The 22,579-nt window shown below is 40.3% G+C and overlaps 1 protein-coding gene across 1 annotated transcript in view; it reads left to right on the top strand.

Moving 5' to 3' along the window:
• PTEN (phosphatase and tensin homolog) overlaps positions 1-22,579 on the top strand; it is a 47,059-nt gene that overhangs the window by 5,608 nt on the left and 18,872 nt on the right. The window contains exons 2-4 of the mRNA XM_054071419.1: positions 10,113-10,197; positions 14,480-14,524; positions 19,621-19,664. Of these exons, the coding sequence (XP_053927394.1) occupies positions 10,113-10,197; positions 14,480-14,524; positions 19,621-19,664 (174 nt within the window). The remainder of the gene's footprint in view (positions 1-10,112; positions 10,198-14,479; positions 14,525-19,620; positions 19,665-22,579) is intronic.

The raw sequence follows: 22,579 nt of genomic DNA, 5'->3' as shown, positions 1-22,579 counted from the left end.
GAGAATACATGTGGAAGGGTTAGCTGGCTCTTTATGGCCTTGAGGCCGGTGATCAGCAGATTTCCTTGGGACAAAAATGTTTCTCCTGGGCTATCTAGTGCTACACTTAATACATCTCTTTTAAAAACATTTTATTACCAAAAGGTTTTGAAGTGTAGTGACTGCTGCAGAGAAAGTCAGTATTTGCTAAATGATGTGTTACAATGCTCTGTAGAGGAGTATAGGAATTTTTTATTTTCTCCCAGGGAAGTGAGTGTATTTTACATTTTCTTCCTTGTAGAATGCTTTGGACACCTAAATCCTCTTTGTTGTGGAAGCAACTGATATAATTTGTTCTGTAATAATATAACTGAAAGAATGTGTTCTGTTAATACTTTATGTTAAAAAAACCTGTGCTAAGAAACTTAAAGCTATGTGAAAACTACACTTCAAAATGTAATAGCTACAGAGCTGAAATTTTATACATAATGTTTCTGTCTACCAAGGTGATTTTGCCAGTTGTGACTCTGAATAGTTTCTTAAATGAAATTATATTTTTAATGGATTAATGTTGTTGCCACATTAGTACTGCATAAGCTGACAAATTATACCCCTGGTACCGTAGCCTAGAGTCTTCCCTTACAACGTGTTTAAACAAGAAAAGGATTCTTGTATAATGATTAAAGCGACAGTTGTGTTCTAATAAACTGGAAGAAAAGGGAGCGTATAGACGGTTGAGCTGTTGAATACCTTAATTGCCTCATAGACCAAGGTGGTGGCTGTCATTCTTCATAACTGACTCCCTTTTAAAGCCCACCTCCTTTCTAGTTTTGAGTACCCAGCCAGTAATTTGGAACTCGGGGCAACACGTGATTTGTATTCGTTTGCTGTGCCTAATGTAGGGTGGATATTGAAGGTTAGTTATTGCATGGCTTTCTCAAGGGGGTAAATGGGATATGGCCTGGAGTGGTGAGTAGTGATTGCTGGATATGCCTACTGTCCCCTCTTAAGAACTTAAGTAGGGTAGCTGTGGGCTCCTTTGATTTGGCACTTCTGTGAAGGTTCTAAGGGATTAAAACAGTACACATTTGTCTATTCGTGTGAGTTATAGGATGGTGATTTCTGGACTGTAAGAAGCAAATGTATTTGAAAACGTGGGAGCATTTTTAAGTGACCCTGTAGAGCCAGATCTCTTCTGAACACGAATGCTTTGTGCGCGATTGATTCTACTTTCGGCTCAGAGATTGCTGTTAGCTTTTGAATGTATTTTGGCCCCAGACTGATGTTTCAGCTGTATAGAAATCCTTGGTGCAGTTTATAATTCAGGCTAGCATCCTCTTTGCTCCTATAGTCTTTGCCTCGTTTACCATCTCGCTTATGTGGCCCTGATAAAAGAAGTTTTGTGGAATGGAAGTAAATACTAGTGCAATTAGGCCATATATCATGCTGCATAAATCTAGGTTATCTTATTAACGATCTTTAGGCAGTGTAGCTAAAGTAGTGGGCTCTGGGATTCAAATGGTGATTGGCTGTGTAGCTAAAAAATTCAACTTAAATGCAGTGTGTTTGGGATGATGAGTACTGGGAAGGCTGGCATTGTTCCCTTTAAAGATGAAGTCCCAGCTTCACAGCCCCAGCATGCAGCAGTGCATAAAAACTGCTTAATATCTTTTTTTTTTTTTTAAGTGAAGTGTTTAAGAAGTGTCTTTATAAACCTAATTCTGCCTTTGTGGAGCTGTAGTATAATAGCTTTTAATTGCATAATTAATTTTTGTAGAGGGTTCTGCTTAGTTCATTGCATTGCCTGGGTACATATCAAGCTAGAATTGAAGTAGTTGTCTATTTTGTGTTCTTTAATTTCTTGTGTGGATGAGTTAGAGAAGTAATGTTCGGATTTTTGTACTAACATTTAGAGGAGCAAAACGCTAGATCTCATTAGAGCAAAATTAATAGCATGTACTCTTGGGTTGCAAAATGATTTATAGAATGGCCTTAAGTCTTGTTTTGCTGCTTGCCTTTAACTTCTCTTGGATCACCACTACTCTCTTCCTACCAAATGATAAATTCACACAAATCATAGTTTTTATAGCTTATGTTTCATAATGCTTTTTAGTGCGACATATTTGTTCTGCAGCCTGATAACTATTTTAAGTTCCTTGTCTCTTAAAGTTTTGGATGTCCTTTCAGACTTGCAGAAAGTTGAGGCTGAGCCATTTTTCACTTCCTGACAGTAAATATCAAAGGAGTGACTCTGTGCTGACTTTTTACTGAATAAAATTCTTGTATTTTTTCTGTGGGTGTTTGAGGTTAGGATGTGCTGAAGTACAAATTGGTGCTTCTTTAAAGGCGATCCTGCAAAGTCGGGGTAGTGTGCTGTGGACACGTACCGGGGAGGTCCTTGAAAGAGCTTTGATGTTTAAAATAGGGAAATTTGTCATTTTGGAAATCACAAGCTGGAATGCTACAGTCAAGTTTTCTTGTATACATGGCCTCCTGTTGAGGGGACCCACTCAGCAAAGGTGTGACTTTGAGGAAGCTGCTCAGCCACACACATACGATCATCCTTTGCCACCAGCACAGCTCTTGGTCTTGGGCTGCTCTGTGTTGTTGTAGCTAGTTGGGATGCAGGGTAGTTGTGGTAGGATGAGGTGCAGCTTCTCCCAAGGCGTAAGCAGAAATGAAAAACCTTCATAACTGGACCTCTGTGTGTCTTCACCTCTAGGAACTTATTGGGATTATAGGGTTTTGTTCAGTAGTGTAGACGTGGACTTGGAGTAAGGAGTTGAGGCCCCACCTTTGACTCCTCACCTGAAGAGTTCTTCCTGTGACACTGCATGTATGCTGTAGTGTGCTGTTGCATCATTTGTTATTTTCCTGGTTGCTCTAGGCTTTTTCTTAATGGGAAGGGTAGCTTTCTTTGGGTCCTGTAGTATCATCAGCCATTTTAGAGGGTTTTGCTGCTTTTCACAAAAAGTTCATGTTTCCGTTACTATCTGAACACTTTCTTATCTCTGTTTGTGATTCCAAGCCATGCGGAAATGGAAGTTTAAGGCATCTTTTTCCTCAGTCTTTGTCGGAACAAGCTCTTTTGTAGAGTAGTTGTCATCTTCTTTCATGCTTCTGTTACTCTTTTTGTATTTACCCTGTGAGGTTTATGAGGTTGATACCGTGTTTTGCAAAAAAAAAAAAAAAGGTGTCTGCTTTTTATGTAGTTTGTGTGGGTTTTTCTCCGGTTGTCCTGACCCTACTAGCTGTTCAACAAGGCCTCCATATGGCTGAGAGCTCAGGCCACATTTTGTACACCTCACAGATGAAAGGAGAGACATTTCCTCTGGGAATACTTCCCAAAGGCAGTTTAGTGAACAGGGATGGAAGTGAGTCGAGGATGTATCTGGTTCCCGAGACAACCTGGCAGTATCGTCTTCAGGCATCTTATGATTTACTTACTCTCCACACTCTGGGAGTTTGAGTTCCCCTCTAAGCCTGTTGTCAGTCCTGTGACCTCATCTGAACAGGTTTGCCTCCTAGATACAAAGGAGGATGCACTTTTGTTGTTTCTTTTTTGAGTTGATGCATTTAAATAACAAGCTGAAAGGTTAAAAAATGAAAGAAGAAAAAAAGGCTTGTAGTTGAAATATTGACATTAAGGGGTTAAATGCATTTCTTCTAAATCATAAAATGTTTCTCTGAGCCATATCTGAGTTGGTCTCTTTTCTTGTTCTTTAAGGCACAGATGGTAGAGTTGGCAAGTGTGCAGCTGGCTGGCTACAAGGAATCCTCCTTTGCTCTGAAGAACTTTCTTCCTGTTCATTTCCTCTATACTTCCTGATTATCCAGACTCATAGAAAAATAGTAAACTTATTTTGTGTTTCATGCTTGCTTATGGAAATGCAACCTACTAAGAAAAAAGCATGCATGTGTAAATGCTAAACAGTATATTTGCTAGGGAACTCTTCCAGATTTGGCTGGGTATATTTTCCTGTGCTTTTTTTTTTTTTTGTAGGGATGCTGTCAAGAAAATCTTACTAATAAGAGCTTGGCCATTTTTCAGGACTCTTAAATCTGTTTGAGGATAGAGTGTGGACACTTCTCGTAACACTCCCCCTGTTGCTTCAGGCTGTCAAGCTGTTGAACAGCAAGAACAGTTCTTTTTTTTATTGCTGTCGCTATACGAAGTCGTTGAAGCTGGAGTTCAAGGGCTTGAGGTTAGCATGCTAACATTTTATAGCTGATAGGGCCAGGTGCGCTGCTAGACCACGTTGCATGGTTAGTGAAGTCAGAGTTCCTGAAAATTGCAGACAAATTGAGACAACAAAGCAACTTGCAGAGACTTCAAAGTCATGTTGTTCTTCTGCTGGACATGGACTGGACATCAGGAAAAAATTTTTTACGGAAAGGGTCACTGGGCACTGGCAGAGGCTGCCCAGGGAGGGAGTGGAGTCCCCTTCCCTGGAGGTGTTTAAGGGACAGGTGGATTGAGGTGCTGAGGGGCATGGTTTAGGGAGTGTTAGGAATGGTTGGACTCGATGATCCAGTGGGTTCCTTCCAACCTAGTGATTCTATGATTCTATGCTCTTCAGTATTACTACCAAATGGGACTTAGCAGTTGACAGCTTGGCTGTTCTGTGCCAAGAGGCCAGTTTCCTTTGCACTGTGGCTCTCTGTGGCCAGGAAGGTGATGGGTGATTTATTGTGGAGCAAAACTGACAGCAGCTTATGGACGAATGGGGAGTGGGCTATTTGGGAGTGGATTACAGCAAGTATATGTCTTGCTTGCCTGAACTGGAAGTGAAAATTTGCATTCCTGGCAGTTGTGAAGCTTTTTTCAGGCCATAGGTTCAGCAGTTTAAGTCTGTTCTTTGTTTAAGATTCATATTTGGAAGCTGGAAACAGAGAGTCGGGAAAGTGGGCTTTTGTCCTTGGAGTCATGTTGGGGTTTTTAGCCTCAAAGCATGACTTGAACAGTGGCCATCATTCACAGCTTCAGGCTCACTCAGATTGTTTTATATTTCCTTTTTAAAGAAAGATGAAGTCTGACGCCTGGTAGGTCTTCCCAAAGCCTTTGATAGTAAAGGTTTAATAGTTTTAAAATTATATTTGCATTTTGACTTAAAATCTGCTGTCAGCATTAGGTTTAAAAAGCAAAGCTATATGTGAATTCTTATGCACCGCATGCTCTAGCATGCGTGTAAAATAGGAATATAGGTTGTTTACTTTCTGTTTTTCTGTTATAGGTGCCTTTGTGAGCAGAGCTGGCATAAGGGATTAAATACTTTGTTTGAAATAAAACTTCAGAAAATTACTTAGCAATTGTAATGACTCATGTTCTAGATAGAACATTGGTCACTGCAGCAAAAGTTATAGCTGGCTGGTTTTGCATGTTTCTTAGGGCTGTTGAAGAACTTAAGAATCAGTAAGTATTTCAGTATGCTTTTTTGGCCACTTTCCATTATTAGGAAGAAGGTGGAGTTAGTGAGCAAAGTCAGTTATAGGACCAACACAAGTCATTTGCTTTTATGTATGTGTACGTATTTAAAATTTAAAGTGTATACTGCAAATTCTTCAATTTGATCTTGGCATAATGTGAATACATAGGCAGCTATTTTTTACATTATTATAACTGCTGTTTGCATTATGATACAGGATTTTTCTCATAGCAACTGGAAAGACTATTATCTTTAGCATTTGGGAATGATTTCAGGTTTTAAGAACAATGTCTTGTTAAATCTACAAAGAGCATAAGAGCAAAGTCGTTTCTGAAGTGGTGTATGGGTTATGTGCTTTGATAGGTCTTCAGTGTTGTCTTGTTAAGGTCTTTTGCAACTTAGCAAATCATAGTGCTTTAAGGTTTATTGAAGATGTTTAAGGTTTGTTGGGTATAGCATAGTGTTGTCTTTGATTTGAAAGCTGAAGTTTTGTAGTTAGTAAGAAGTATGAACTTGAGTAGAGGATGGCATTTTAGTGTTTTGCTGTGGCGAAGCATGAGTCTGTCTCATGCAATTTCTGTATTACAATTGCTAACTAAAATAGCCTCTGCATTTAAGAGACTGAGAAAGTAATGAGTGCTTTAAAAACTCTTCAAACCACTTCCTGGGAGTGCATTTCGTAGAAGCCACTTGGCAAAATGTGGCAGGATTTATTTTATATTTTTTTAGAAAGCCCATTTCAAATTTTGGTAGTTATGACAGTTCAGTTAACTTTGTTTTGCCTGTGCTATAGAACGTCCTTAAATGGCTGAGGCTTTATCCATTTTCATTTGCCTGTCTTTTTAAAAAAACCCAAAACTTGGAAATGATAATGAACTTGTTGCATGTTTTAAATCATCAGTTCTTCCAGATTTCTAAAATTATCTGCATCATTACCAATTTCATTATGACTCAGAGCTCTTACTTTGAATGTAAGCCCAGCTTCCAAGCGCCTTTGTAAGACGTCTTGTCTGGGTGGCAAATGTCTTAATTTCAGCTTTGGACATCAATGTTAAATTAGCAGAGATGTGAAAAGTGTCTGACCCAGTGATAGAAGAACTTTGTGAAGATGCTGCTTAGTGGATGGTTGCTGCCATACCGTTGCTGTTCCTTGGGAAGACCGTTTTCCTTGCGAAAGCAGTATCAACCATCCTCCTTGCTTGCTGCAGATCATGGGGCATCTAATTGCAGGAAAGAGTGGAAGGGCTTGGGTTTTATGGCAGCTTTTTCAATGGAGTGACGAAACTGCTATTTCTGCTCAGAGATTTACATCAACTGTGTGAATGGTAACAGCACTTCCACTCATTCTTCCATCTTGCGTTGCTCCCTAAAGGAAAAGGTGTTCTTCAGTTGCATAACTAACAAAAGAGTTTCAAAGCAGCATGCTCCTTCAACATTCTTGTCGGAAGCATGTATTAAACAAACAAAACGATCTTCACCTGCAATAGGAGCACATTTGTTACAGTCATCACTTACTTTTGCCCAGTGCAGGTGAAGCCTGCAGCCTTGCATGTGTGCTGTGGCTGGACATGGTTTGCTTGCCAGTTTAAAAAAAAATCATATTTTCTAAAACTAGCACCCTGCCTCTGGCTCACTGTTGGATGTTTAATTTTTCAGCAACACTTCAGTTTTTGTGCAAAACTCCAGAACATGCAACACTTTTACAGAATCGACATCACTAAATTGGTTCATGCTGTTTGGTTTTTTTTTTTTTCCATTTGAAGTCTTTTCCATTTTCTTTATTTACCCAGAGCTGGTATTGCAAAAGGTGTTCCACAGTATTTGGGTTTAAAGGTACAACTGTAATGATGCATGGTTAAGCTTAAGCATTCAGTTATGCTTGGCTTGCTTCTATTTAAAGGAAGAAATACACGTGAGCAGTGCAGGTACTGCTTGTGCTTTGCTCTTGAGGGTTGAGGGAGTGAAGAAGGGTCTCTTAAGATGCAGGAGCCAAAAGTGTGAGACTGCTCTGATTCTTTTGGAATGCTTTATCTCTATGCCTGTGTTTTGAGGCTCTGGTGTTTGAGTGAGCCTGCAAAGTGGAAATGCTTCTCTTAAGATGTTATGATCTCTTTGCTTGGGGTGTCTGTCTGCTTCACTTCCATCTTGCACCAGCTGGAAATCCTGGAAAGTAGCTTATTTCTTTGACTCTGAGAGGAAGAGCCAACAGCAGAAGAAAAGCATCTGAACATAAACTGTAGGCTGAAGCATGTGAAGAACGTGTGTAGTAGAGCTCTAGATGGCAAGTAGAAGTTGGAGCCAGTTACATGGTAATTTGATGAAGGCTGGGCACCTGTTTCATGGGTGTACTTGCAACTGAGTTTTGTTTTGATGCAGAGCTTTGAGTTTTGATGTGGTGTGTCAAAATAAGTTGTTGGGTTTTTTTTTAACCCAGAATGCTTATTTTCTATGGAGAAGTATTGCTGAAAGCAGGCTGATAAACTGGGTTGTTTTGCTATGTTAATTCCTTTAGCTGTGCTCATACCAGGATGCTGGAGGAGGTACTTTTGGGTTTATGTGTTAAAACTGGCAGTAGCTGAAGTTGTTTTGAAACTGGAAATGAGTAGTGACCAATGGAGTGTGCAAGCTGAAAGGCAGGTAATTGACTGTTCATCGGCTTAGAGCAGGTGCCTGTGCTTATAGCCAGTTCCTTCTGCTTCTGGCAAGTAATAACTGATAAAATAGTAAATACATTGCTAATTGGATAGCACCTTCTATTAATTTAACACGGGTGTGGATTGGTAGCGGAATAAAATATGTTCAGAGTGAAGTTGGAAGTTTAAGGCTTGTGTGACCTGGTGGTATCTGAAGTTGTCACAGGCTCAAAGTTAAGCAGCTTAGTGTTTTGGGCTGGATTGGGTTGTTTGGTTGGGTTTTTTTTCAATTGATCAAGATGAAGCTTTTTTAGGGTTTGGGCAAGTACAGAGTAAGTTGGAAACTGATGTGAGCCCCTTTCAGAATCTGTATTTAAGGCAGCTAATATTTGTTTGGATTTCTCTAAAGCTTTCATGTTTTTCTCTTTGCATAAATCGTCTTTTGAGTAGTTCAAGCAGACAGTGTCTGTTAATACTTGGTTTATAACATAGTAAATTCTAATTCTTGACAGTAGCAAACATTTCTGTCTATTCAGTTCTAATGTTTTTCCTAAGTCCTCTGGAAGCTGTAAAGGCAGAGCTCAGTCCGTGCTGCTTCCCTATTGAGTACTCAGGCCTGTCGGAATTTTGCAAGGATGGAGAGTAACTGCTATGCTGCTTCAGGCTTTTCGTTAGATGCCAGTGGTTGGAATTTCGATATCTTGGAAACTGCTGCAGTGTCCTCCATTCTGATGGTTACTCTTTGGAGCTTTGTTGCTTTTATCCTTTTATGGTTAAAATATGATTCTTGATAATTGTGGAATAATTTAGTTTGGAAGGGGCCTCTGGAAATCACCTGTTTCAGCCCCCTTGTTAAAAGCAGGGCCAACTTCAAACATATGCTTTGTTTTTACTCCTTCTAAATTTAGTTTGAGGAGGAGTATGTTAATGCGGCAGGGTATGGTCTGTTTTCAAGCTGCTGGTTTCGTTTCTGTTTTGCTTTTCAGTGAAGCTTCTTTGCTACATTATCATTTCTAATAATGCCTCAAACTTGGGATTACTTTCTCTTCTTGAGTTCTGTTTAAAAAAAATGTAAAATCCATATATCATTACACCACCAGGAAAATAAATACCAGTGACTTTATTTCAGGTTGTTGAGAATTCTGTATTACATCGGCTCTAGATGCAAACTTAAAATTTCATTATTTGATGTTTTCTGTTAGCAATACTTCGTTTTTCGTAAGAGTACTTTTCCTAAGTTCTTCATCAGAGGTTGCTTTTGGCAAGTGAATTGCATGTAGTTCATAATAAGAAACTAGAATTTTTTTTCCAGAAGTGGAGAATTTTTTTTTCTACTAAATATATATAATGCTTTTCAGATCCCATCTATTGCAATATGTTACATTTAGGCATTCGGAGTTACTGTAGCTCCTCATCTGTTACGTAGAAATGATGAAAGGTCATGAAGACATTACGGTTATGTAGTCTTGCTGGAGCTTGCATGCCAGAAATGCACTCTTGTGTTTATTTTACCCTTTCCCTTGGTGTACCTGTTTGGGCATGGCTGGAGACTTGCACATGGCTTTGTATTTGGAACATCTTGCAGTGTAGTCACACCAAGAGTATTAGAATGGTTTCACGTTGGCTTTCATCTACCGCTGAAACTGTCAAGACCAGCATGTTGCATCTCTGATTCTAGTGAGATGACGGGTAATGGAAATGGATTACTTGACTCTGCTTTTCTTGTGGATCGCTTTCCTAGTGGCCATTAACCATTGGTTACCTAGTGCCACAGCCTTTCGATAAGTTGCCTGTTTGATATGCAAGATTTCTGTTACAGTGACTGTGGTCAAAGTACTGTGTTTTCCCTAGCTTCCCTCCTCGTACTTTTTTACTCTCCCCACACATCTTTCTCAGCCTTTTTTGGAAATGATCCCTTATTACTTCACATATGAAGCAGAATCATTCACAGATGGGAGTAGATCAGAATTGTTGCTCTGACTTCGATGCTGTTAAACATTTGATTAATGTCCATTCTATGCTGTTGTAGAAACTTCACATGCTTTACAAAAGTTTCCATGACTTGCATATTCAGATATTTATCCAAACATAATTGCTATGGGTTTTCCTGCGGAGCGGCTTGAAGGAGTATACCGGAACAACATTGATGATGTAGTAAGGTAAGACTTTAATGTTCTTTTCCTTACTTATTCTTGTGAATTTAAAGTATCCTTTCTGCACTCATTACTGTTCTAAGGAAAGAATGTGTATTCTGAATCATGGAAACAGCAAAATTTTTGCATCACATAGATGTTGCCTTCTTAGCTTTCCTGAAAACTGTTAGAAACAATGAAAATGGTATTTGCAAGAATTTTAGCCTGCTGTTGTTGGTCAATCTCAAATGCATGTAAACTGATTTTTAGTCTGAAAAATTGAATGCAGTTAATTGTGCTGGAGTGAAAGGAGGTTCTTTACTTTCAGAAAGGTGTCAGTCCATGCCTCTCTGCTACCAGTGTACTACTCAGTTGGTGGCATTTGAGACTATGTTTGCCTATGTCCTTTTGTCAGCCGATAAATGGAGCACTTGATAAGTTAGTTTAAATTTAAAGTAGTAAATATAGGTGATCTCATCTAAAGGCTTTTACATGTATCTGTGGTCAGTTATTGTGAATAAGGAGAAAAATCAGCTAAATTTCATTATTGCTGGTGCTGCTTTATAACACATTTTGTAAAATTACAGGTTGTCATTTTTCACATCAAATAAAGATACCTGCTCTGGGCTGCTGGGTATGGCTATGGAAGGTGTACTTTGTGATTTAGGACATCATTGTAACTTGGTTGGTAAGGCTTTCTTAGAGAATGCAACATGAGAGGTTGCGTTAAAAACTACCTACTTGGTAGAAGCTACTGACTGTTGATACTTTCAGGGTTTTAGGTTCTGATTTTTAAGTCATGTGTGAGGTTTTTGAGATCGTGATCGTTGAGGTCGTAAGCTCAGTAGATCTCCAAAAGACTCGGTGTTTGGGGATGGGAGTAATGCAGTAAGGGGCACAGTTATGCAGCGCTGTTAAAGGGTGCAGTTAGGTGTATTAGGGCAGGAAGGTGCTGCACCCACGTTTGAGATGGCACAGCAAGTTTCTCATAATTGCTGACAGGCAGAATTGACACTGCTTAAATTTCATCAGTAATGGTTTGCATCCAGGTCTGTACAGAAATGAGCTGACAGGTCCTCCGTTGCAACAGTGTGAGGAATTGTAACCCTGAGCTGAGAATTGCTCCTCTGGATGCAGCAGCTTCTGCCTGCAGCTAACTTCAGATGAGTCGGAGGGGACACAGCTTTGCATATTTAACTGCCTTGTTGCAGTTGCTGTTTGTGAGTAGCACTGAAAACGTCAGAGGCTGGATTTGGCCAGGCTGGCAGCAGCACCTTATTCTGTCTGGTGGTAGTGAGAAGTCACTTTTCCAGAGCTGGTCATGTCAGTGGGGTTCAGCATAGGGATCGCTACCTGCTCTTGCACAGCATCTGTGTATCCGCTAGAATTGTTACAAGGCATGAAGTTGTTTTTTCCAATTGTATCACTACACACAAGAAAGCTTTTGTTGTCCTTTTTGGGACAGTTGAAGGAGTCCCATAAACTCAAACTACCCGGCTATCTTTCTTTACCAGCAGTCAGAGCCACCTTTTCATTACGTTGATGTGGGCATTGCATCTGCTATGTGAAAAATGTGGTCCCTGATGGACTCCACCTTCGGAAACTGTAGGATAGGGGCAAAGGCTAGACTTGGAATAAAACACATGGGAATAATCCAAATAAATAATGATGAGTAGTCTTTGGAGGCCCTCTTCCATTCACAGCATTTGGCTTCAGTTGCTGCTCCTTTAAGGAAAATACATTTTATTCATTAAGCATGTAGATATGTGTAAATTAAAGTTTTGAAAGAGAATTACTATATAATTAAGTTGTCCATAAACACTGTTGATCAAAAGAAATAGTGATCACCTAAATGTCTAATCAACCAAATTAAGATATGGAGAGATGTAAATTAAGTTGTGGTATGGAACTGGGTGCTAAAGTACTGTTATGTTTGTTGCACCCTATTTTTAGATGAGAATAATGCACAAAACATGATCTTGCATCATTCTGCGTGTTGCAGTCAGCAGGTTTTCCTCTGCTCCTGTCATCTTTTTATTGTGGAGCTTTTTCCAAGAGCCTTTTATGCAGAAATGCCGTGTGTTGCTGTTGAGCAAGGATACGCCAGTGGGCTTTTTCTGAATAGCCGGTGTCCTGACAAATATTACATAAATGCCTTATGAGAAGTACAACCTGGGCTGCTGTCTGTCTTCTGTGATTGATGCTTTGGGAGGTTTTAGGTGGAGTTCCATCCTTAGAAAACTAGTCATAGAATCGCTAGGTTGGAAAAGACCTTGGAGATCATTGAGTCCAACTGTACCTGTCCACTACTAAATCATATCCCTAAGAACCTCATCCACCCCCCCTTTTAAACACCTCCAGGGATGGGGACTCAACCCCCTCCCTAGGCAGCCTCTGCCAGTGCTTGAGAACCCTTTCTGTGAGGAAATATTTCCTCATATCCAATCTGAACCTGCCCTGGCGCAATTTGAGGCCATTCCCTCTCATCCTATCTCTTGGGAGAAGAGGCCAACACCCACCTCTCTACAATCTCCTTTCAGGGAGTTGTAGAGAGCGATAAGGTCTCGCCTCAGCCTTCTCTTCTCCAGGCTAAACAACCCCAGTTCCCTCAGCCGCTCCTTGTAAGACTTGTTCTCCAGCCCCTTCCCCAGCTTCGTTGCTCTTCTCTGGACATGCCCCAGGACCTCAAGTCTCTCTAGTAGCAAGGGGCCCAAAACTAAACACAGTATTTGAGGTACAGCCTCACCAGTGCCGAGTCCAGGGGCAGAATCACTTCCTTGGTCTTGCTGGCCATGCTGTTTCTGATGCAAGCCAAGATGCCATTGGCCTTCTTGGCCACCTGGGCCACTGCTGCCTCTCATTCAGTCATCTGTCAATCAACACCCTCAGGTCTTTCTCTGTCAGGCAGCTTTCCAGCCACTCTTCCACAAGCCTGCATGGGGTTGTTGTGTCCAAAGTGCAGGACTTGGCCTTGTTGAATCTCATCCCGTTGGTCTCAGCCCATCGATCCAGCCTGTTCAGATCCCTTTGCAGAACCTCCTCACCCTCAAGCAGATCAATGCTTCCTCCCAGCTTAGCATCATCCTTGAACTTAATAAGGATACACTCAGTCCCCTCACCCAGGTCATTGATAAAGGTATTGAACAGAACTGGACCCAACATGAAAGCTTATCCTTAGCTTTGTGACAGTTACTGGCAGAAGGAGAGTTGGCTCTCCTTGCTTCCTTTAAACGAGCGGAGACATCTCCTGAAAGAAAGCACAAGTCCACCACCTTCTTGGACTCTCGAAGCCTGCCAACAGGCGCGCTCCGGTGGGAGTCATGAGGTATATTTGCTGATGAAATTGGAGTCCCGTCCTCCCTGCTACATAAGGAGCGTTCACATCTGTTCTTATTTTAATACATTGGTTTAACCACAGAGTAGTTCTAGGTTCTTCTGGAATATTATGACTGATAACCAGAGCTTGTTTTTGCTTGAGCTTTCCAGGATTTTAGCAGCTACTGTTTCTTTTTCAATTTGAACAGCATGTTCTGTCATGGCTAATTAAATTCCTTCTGGCTGATGTGCAGATACACACTGTTGATGATGTTAAGTGTAAACATTTGTATGTTATTTCTTCTTGAACATTGCCAGGTGACACATCATATATAATCACAGCAATTTTGGTGAATCATGTTTGCAGTTTGGCACTCTGAGGCTTGTATGGGAAGTTTTTGTTACAAAGTACGCATAAAAATGAAATGAGTATGAAGAAGTACAGTGGTCTTCCTTCCCAAGCCCAGAATGTCATCCAGCACTGTCCTTAGGCTTCAGTGGCAAATAAGAGCCACTCTAAAAATCTGCTTTTCAAGTGAATGATTCTGGCTGTTCTGATTGGAATATGAAAGCTATTTTAATTACTTTTTTTCTTTGGAAATGCCACTATGGCAAAATACTTTGCATAGATGATTAACTTGGAAGTGAGTGTTTACATAACTTGTGTAATCAATGCTTTCTCTTTTACAAATAAACAACCCTTCCTGAGTGCAAAATATTTATGTGCAGGTATCTTAGAAATCCATGCAGATTGGTCCATACGATAAATATTTTAGTTGCAGGTCAGATCTTGGTCTCTTCAGTTGCATAAGTAGTCTTATTCATACTACTGGATTATTTGTATGAGCGAGGTTTGCAGCACGCTGCATCCTTGACTTTGAGGCTCTGCAGGGCCAGCTGGGACTTTGAATGAAGAACTGCTTTAACAATGCTGTAAATTAAGGTCACTGTTATTGCAATGTATGTTAATATGTGCCTCTTTTTTCTGTTTAAGGTTTTTGGATTCAAAGCATAAAAACCATTACAAGATATACAATCTGTAAGTATGCTCTTATGAATGTATTTTCCAAAATAATGAGTTCTAAAATAGCTTATGAGTGAAAGTGGCTTGTTGCTGCACTGAAGCAGAGCTAGAGAGGTTTTGCACATTTCTTAAAACAATTAAGCCTGATTGAGAGCACTGTTACTTCATTTAGTGGAGCTGAGCGAGGTTACATGAAATGCTGGTGTGTATTCATATTACTTGAACGCTTTTAAATGACTTGGCATCCAGCCCATCTGGAGCTTGTACCATGTGATTAAAAAGTGAAAAGTAATTCACAACAGTCTTTCTGTTAATATATTAATATTCACAGTGAAGAAATTGCCAAATGAATATTTTCCTGTTTTTTCATTTTTTTAGGGTTTTTTTTGTAGTGAACTGTACTGGTACCCAGGATGTGTGTATTTGCTTCCTCACTACTCTTGACTGTCCCTCTTTATTACTTGGAAAAAGCTGTTGCAGTGATTTTAATGCAATGGTTTCTCACTTTCCCAAGTGTAATTTTTTCCGCTGAAAGTTTAGTTATGCAGAAAGCTGGTCTTGTTGCAGAAGGGGTTTCTGTTGTTGTTCCTTGATTGTCTTTATATGTTAACTTAGACTAATTTAATTTGTATAAATGATTTGGTGATGTCAGCTGATGTCGACAAGTAGGTCCTGGTTCTCCTACCCCTCATTTTTTTTGATTCCAGAAAATTAAGTTGACAATTTATTGATTCTCTGAGCTGTTAAGGGGTTTTTTAAATGAAAATGTTTCTAAACATCTAGTATTAATGGAAAAATTACTGTAGTGTGGAATTCCAAGCAATGCATTACATTGTAAAATATAGTTCTTTAAAAGTAAGTATTTAAATATACCTCTAAATTAGTTGAAGGATTATGCATCAGACAGCTCTGACTCCTGACATTGGAGTGAAGTAATTCTAGAAGCTGAGGAATTGTGTTCTGGTTATGGCAGTTGTCTGTAAAGCCTGTGGCAGGATGGGACAGACAAAGATATGTAAATAAAATATGCATTAAAATAAACAAATTGGACACCTATCCTACAGTTCAGTAACGAAATTACTTTCTCCAGCTTAGAAGCTCTCCAGGATGTTAGCCTTTTAATAAGTGCTGTCTTGGTGGTACGTAAGTGTGGTAAGGGCAGTGCTTCCTAGAATGGCTGATAGTTCCTTTGGCATGTAGGTGCAGCTCCCTAAAGAGGTAGCTTTCTGGATATCTTCCTTTGAAGTTTTCTGGCTCTCAGTGCTGGAGAGCTGCATCATGTCAAGTCTGACTACTGTGGTTTATTCGACCCACGTGAAGACTCCTGAGAGCTGCCGCCGGGTTTGGGAAGCAAAACAAACAGGACAGAGGGAATGCAGTTTCCTCCTGCCTCTCAGGGCTGAGTTCAGCTGTTGGCTTCTGTGAAGTGTGGCTGTGCTATTGCTTACAACATGAGGGCTTGCTGAGCTGCCTGGTATGGAGCTGCTTGTTTCAACGTGGCTTGAGAGGTGATGGGTAAAAACAATGGGTTGCTTGTTCTAGGCTCGGTCAGAAAGTAAGAGTTGAGTAAGACTTCTGTGTGTCTTAGCAAGTAGCTTGTCGGGGAGGTGGTGCTTGACAAGTTCCTACTCAGCTCTATGCTAGTGACCTCATTTTACTTTAGAAAAAAAGCAAAACCCAATCCCCCAAGCCTACACAGGAACAGCTTTAAAATTTTTGAGAGAGAAGATCTGTGATGAGACAGATGCTTTTAACTTTCGTGTTATGGGGTTGTGTGCTTTCAGATGTGGAAAGAACTTGTCCAGGTGTGCCAGAGTTTTTGTCTTCAAGTTCTTCACATAAAATTTCAACTTTTCAGCTCTTGGTGCAAGAATCCCCTTTCAATTTTCCTTCGCTGACTTCAAAGCAATCACAAATGAGACCTCTGAAAAGTACTGTATTGAACCTCAGACAAAAACTTTCGCAGGAGGAAACATCCTTTAGAAAGTGCATGTTTTTTTCTTCCTCCCCAAAATGTGGATTGGTTGTGAATGAAGATTGAAGTGGTTACTGCACAGCTTGGCAAGTGTAGCTTTTAAACTGTGTATCTCTGGCTAGAGAGGCAGGGTTATCTCTTTGTCTTTGTGTGCAAAATTTACACACACATTAAGTATGTTGGTGTCATCAGGTGAATTATTGCAACGTTGGGTCATGAGATGGGGAAAAAACTGCAGCCTTCAGGTATTTTGGAGATCAGCATCTCTAGGTTGAGCTGCTCCTTGGTTAATAATCAACCTATTGTCTGTGTTTAAATGGAGGAGGTGGGTGTTTAGAATATTTATGTGATGATATTCAAACTTCAAGCGCTGTCATGGGGTTTGAGTTCCCTTAAGGTGGTTGTTATGTGAAGTTGATAATAATGTGTGTGTTGAACAGTTCTATTGGAAAGGATCTAGAGAGATTTTTCTGAACTGATGCTTAAATGATGTCAGTGAGGCCTCATCCTGCACCTTTGGCTCTTAACTTCCCAGTGAATGCTGAGCGATCAATTTAATTTTGTTTCTTGTTTGTGTTAGTTTTTCCATGTGCCTTTAACCCTTTGCTGTTTTTTCAGTGTTCTTTATTTTAACATGTTCTTTTACTTTCATCTCGTGATTTAACGTACTGCCAAGTTGCTACCTCCCCCACTGCGATCATCTTCATCTCCACTATAGTTCTTTTTAACTGTCTTATGGGCAGACAGTTAATGGAAGCTGTAACGAACAGTGTGGATTTGATGGGTACTTTCTGTACCTCTGTGTACGTTGGGCTTTGGCATAGGCTGATATCTTTTCAGTAGCCTGTCTTGTCATCAGTGGGATCGTGGTTATGATCAGCAAGGTGTCTGGCTGGTAGAGCTTAGGATCTGGGTCGCTTTAAACTCACTTCAGCCATAAGGAGGGTGACAAGAACCGTGTCAGCCTGCTCCCCTTCCACAAAATAAAAAAAATGGTTAGGTCTCATCTGGACTGTATTACAGGTCTAATTGTGTTTAAAAAAACCCAGTCCATTTGAAATGATCTGCAACGGAAACATCCCCCAAAGCATGTGTTGGTGGGACCTCTGCTGCAGACACACCTGTAATGAAACAGGAGTGAGACCACCCTGTCTGGAGCTTTGAATTTGTTGTGTACAGCTCCCATAAGGGGCCACGAAGAGTGACACAGCTGTGTTCTGTTGTTAGTTTCTATCCTGGGTATCAGCAAACCTACTCTTTTATCCCTTATGGTGTTCTACTTGATAATCTCTCAAACTTCAAAATTTGAAGGCTTTTTTGCCCATGTGTGGGTTTGGTGTTTTTGTATTTTGAAGATTCATCTCTTAATACCACTTTGAAATGAGTGTTTCTTTAAAAGGGAAAAGGAAGCTGTCTTGGATAAGATACTTGGTGTTAACTGCTTTGCTCAGCTGTGAAAGTTCAGATGTTAACTAGCTTGTAACAAGCCTTGCCTAGCCAAGCTGATGTCTGCTCCAGGCGTGGCGACTCGTTACATATGGTGTCCAACCTTTCTTCTCAAAGGCTTGAGTGCAGATAATGTTTTTTGAGGCCCATCTGTCAGCTTAATCTGCGCTTTATCACTTTTATCCAGAGAAAGTGTCGGCAATGTCATCAGAGCTGTAAAAAATGCCAGACTTTTCCCTAGCAGAGGTTAGAGTTGAGAAGGCTCTGGCATTCAGAGAAAGGGAAGTGCTGAGTGCGTGTGCAACCCCAGCAGACCTGCCTGTGTGCCTGGCACATGAGTCTTGTGGACAAAGCTCAGTGCAGCAGATGCAAGGCTCCGGTTATGTGCAGCAGTCATACAAGTAGAAGCCTAAAAGTTTGTGTGTGTGAAAGTGTCATGTAAGCTCCATATGACCCCAAAGGCTACAGTCATAACGTACCTATTAAGGAAAGATAAGTTCATACTAGTCCTGAAACTGATGTGGCTGTTTGAACCCTATGAGGAACACAGTTTATAATCAGAACAGAAGATCTAGATATGTTTTGTCTACTGAAATGACTCCCCATCATTTTGTTTTAACCTGGAGTCCCATTGTTTCAAGGCAGGATTGTTCTTGTATTGCTTTCTGGACTGCAGTTTCACTTGTTCCATGTAGGGGCCCATCATTTTGTCTGCAGAGAGTAATTCCAAGGAAAATTATGGGGGTCATCTACTTCTTTCCTTCTTTCCCCTTACCCCCCAACATCTGATCTAGCTTATTCCCTTATCACATGCCATTTTGGCTGTATTAGAGCCCTGTTGATTGAGTTGTTCGTATCTAGTTACTGATGTTTGTCCGTAGGGTAGCCATCCTGCAAGTCCAATACAGTGTTATTTGCTGTGCTGCCTGCTGGCTAGACCAGGTCTTCTAGAGTGGTGGGACGGACATTGATGCAAATCCAAAGTCTTCAGATATGTGCTGTTTTCCAGGGTTTGTGAGGGGAGAACTGGCTGACTGGCCTTTTGAGGTTTTTGAGTTCACCTAATCTCAAGAATGAATGCCAGCTGGAGAGCAGTGCTACAATCATCTCTGTTGCAATATTCAGTGGAGCTTTTGGTTGCCAGTGGTGGTCCTGTAACTGGAGGAGGAATGCTTGCTTAGGTTGCACTAGCTGAGGAGCCTCGAAATGTCCTTGTGATCACCATCACCCTGAGCACCCATGTTGTCATTGAGGCGCCTTGGCATATCTGTTGAGTCCAATCAAGTGGATGAAGGTCATAGCGGTCTCTTTGTGTGTTTGTATGGGAGTACAGAGCTGCTCGAGCGGCTGCAGCTGGTAATACTACAGTGTTAAAAAGTGGTAGTGTATTGCATTACTTGCATGAATGTCTCCATTGAGACTCAGGCTGTCTGAAACATACTGATGGACTTCAATTACCACAGGGTAAGTAATTGCTTTTCAGGAAAATAACTGATATTTTACTGTGCAACTCTTCACATCTGCAACAAAGCAGTATTTCTCTATGTAACCTCCAGCTGTAATTTTAAATCATAAAGCTGATGGGTATACATAATTTTCCCATTTGTTGTTCTGTATGTTCCAAGGTGTAACAGATGTTGGGAGTGCCTCAGACACTTTTCTTGAACTCTTGTATATTTTTCTTTTTTAGATGTGCTGAAAGACATTATGACACTGCCAAATTTAACTGCAGAGGTACGTTTTACTGTATAGTATATGTTCTTCTCTTTATACTTAAGTGTTTCTGAATGAAGCTATGAAGGAGGAGCTGACAGATAGTAATGTAGGAGATCAGGGTGCAACCAATGACATCAGATTGCTTTGAGTCATTAAAGAAACTTGTTATATTCTTGCTGCCTTCAGAAAAGGCGTGTTCCTAACAGTTAACTAAAGCAAGATCTAAGGCAGTCGGAAGTCTACTGTTGCAAAAATTTTTGCAGAATGGGTTCTAGAGATATTTCTGTTAAATCCAGCATGCAAACATATTGCAAAATTTTAGATGTGAAGCTTAGAGCAGTCTGGTTTTTATGTAGAAGCATCACTTTAAGTGGAGAACACTTGAGCCACTGTCACTATCTTTAAAGATCTGGAACAAATTGCAGAGCTACCAGGACCAGTGGGGAAACTTTAGGGTGTCCTTTTGATGAGACCTTTTGTAAGTGGAAACTGGTGTACCTGCTTTGTCAGTATTAACTCCCCAAGTAATAAATACAGATTTACCTTTATTCTCTGTACAGAGCCACATCTCTGTGCAGAGTAGTAGAGCTTGTAGGTCTTCCTGCAGTGCTTTAGAATGGCAGGGTAGATAATGAGTACTCGTCTGTACATGACTGTAGGAGATGAATAAATTTTGACCTTTCTGGCTAATACTACTGAGCAAGAGCTCAGCTTTTTTATTATTATTTTAAACCATCCTTCTAGTTGTCAAGAGGATGTTTAGAATGTACCCAAAATGTAATTAGCTGCTCTGATGTCTGAATGTTGAAGGACTGAAATAGTCGTGTTAAAGTCATCTTTGCCATGTTGAGTGGCAGTGTCCAGAAACGTCACTAGAAACATACAAGCCAGAAAGAAAGTATTTTAAGACTTGCTTGAGCAATAGCTTGAGCAATATTTTGGGTAAGAGGAGAAAAGACATGAATGAAAAGGGTGTGCTTTGCGTGTATCCAGAACACATGCTTGCTTTAATTTATGCTTGTTCTTACGGAGTGCTCAGCTCCCTTCGCTGTCAATTGCAGGCCAAAATGTTGCTTGTGGCAGCACCTTTCACAGCTCCTCTGCCTAAGACAACACTTTTTTAGGGAGCTACATGTTGCATTTTTTTTTTCTTTTCATCCTTGAAGTGGTTACCGTGGATAACCAGATTGGTGACACTGGTCTTCCCGTAGTTGAGGATCAACAGTTCTACAGATCCAAAATCTTCTGAAGTGAATTAATTTTGAAGGGAACTTCTTATTTGTATACTTAGCAGGAAACACCATAGTAGTTCATTATTCAACTTAGATGCTCTTGCATCAAATTCAAAACCAAATGTTGAAAGCTCTTTATGTTCTTTGGATGCTAGCTTTCTGTCTAGGGGTTTTGCAATTTCTGAAGCACCTCCCTAATAATAGCCTTCTGCTTTGCCACAAGCTTTTCCTTTTATTTTTTTCACTCCTTTACTTGCTGTGGGATTTTTCTTGCGATGTTTAGGAGTTGTAGAGTTATCGGAACCATTCTCTATGCTGTGTGCTCCAGTGCTAGGAACTAAAATCCATGGAGGACCTGCACCATCCCAAGGACTTGCTTGAGATGGTGCAGCTTAGTGTTTCCTAGGGTTGCTTTCTGACATATCTCTCCGCATCATCCCGGGACACCCATTTCTTCAGCTGTTCATTCCATCTCTGCAGAAAATACCACAAGATTTGCCTTTGATCCCCAAGCATTGGAGAGCATCTTCAGCATGCTGTTACTGCTTGGGATTTTTCAGGCTATTCTTTTAGGAAGATGTTATCTTTCATTTTCATGGGAACCTTCTTGGATGTAGTTAAGATAGACTCAAAGCTGTATGGAGGAATTCACAGTGTCTCCTGACAGCTTCTTTTCTTAGGCATTTTTGAATAAGTTTCTCCTTTAATTTACATCTGCTTCAAAAGGTGACATCTATAAGTTTACATGAAACAATGATTTGGAGAGTCTTTGAATCTTCCATGTGGAAGATCTTATTAGTCTATGTTCATGTTTGTTAACCTTTACTGCTTCTTTAGCAAAGATTATTCACTTTATTGAGCATCCATATCTGATCTTCTGGAAGATTAAGTGGGCAGTCTGTCCTGTGAGTGAATTAAACTGCTTTTACAGATCCCTTTGAAGGGCTTCGGACTTGTGCTGAAGTAATTTAGCGGTTCCATATCTTCATCCTTCACTTCTGCTCTTTAAGTCCTTGGGGATTCATCAAAAGGAGCCTTGCCTATGTGACAGAAGAGTAGTACTTACAAAACGAATACAAACACTTGCCAAACAATGAAATGTATTCATTTTTAGAACAGAAAAGGAAATGGTGTTTCTTGCTGAGAATTTCAGTGAAACAAAGTTGTATTTATAGGATTCCAAATCTGTTGATTGAGAATTGGGGTGTACTTCATAAAGTGCTGTTCTCCTGATGAAACTAGTACAGCCCCATGTAATTCTGCCTGTCAGCATGGCATTGTCTGTCACCTTCTCTGAGGTGTTAGAAGTTTGGGTGCTTGTCTTTGCTTATTGCTTACTTTTTGCTCTCTTGAGTGTTCTGTCATTTCCTGCATGCTTGCTTGAAATTCTTTCCATCTCTAGATGGAAAAAAGTGTTTATATGCATCTACATGTACATGTAAGAAAAAGGAGAACTTTGTTCAATGTTTTTGCTTTAAAATTCAGAAGTATTGCAAGCGTCTTACATGAGATTCCTTTTTATTTGAGCGAATTCTGAGAGTTTGTTCCCAATGTAGACCCAACTGTGCTGAGAATTTTTCAGCAAAATTCCAGTTGTGTGTTCAGTGACTGAGGTCTGGCTCCATTTTCTCACTGCAGGCAATGTAATTATTGCTGGAGCAATAGGTTTTCACAAGGTTATTCTTTGTGCCAGTGCACTCT

This window comes from Cuculus canorus, chromosome 7, assembly GCF_017976375.1.
Source record: "Cuculus canorus isolate bCucCan1 chromosome 7, bCucCan1.pri, whole genome shotgun sequence".
NCBI classification, from domain to species: domain Eukaryota; kingdom Metazoa; phylum Chordata; class Aves; order Cuculiformes; family Cuculidae; genus Cuculus; species Cuculus canorus.
Note: the sequence above shows the minus strand (reverse complement) of the source record. Positions and strands in the feature narration are given on the sequence as shown.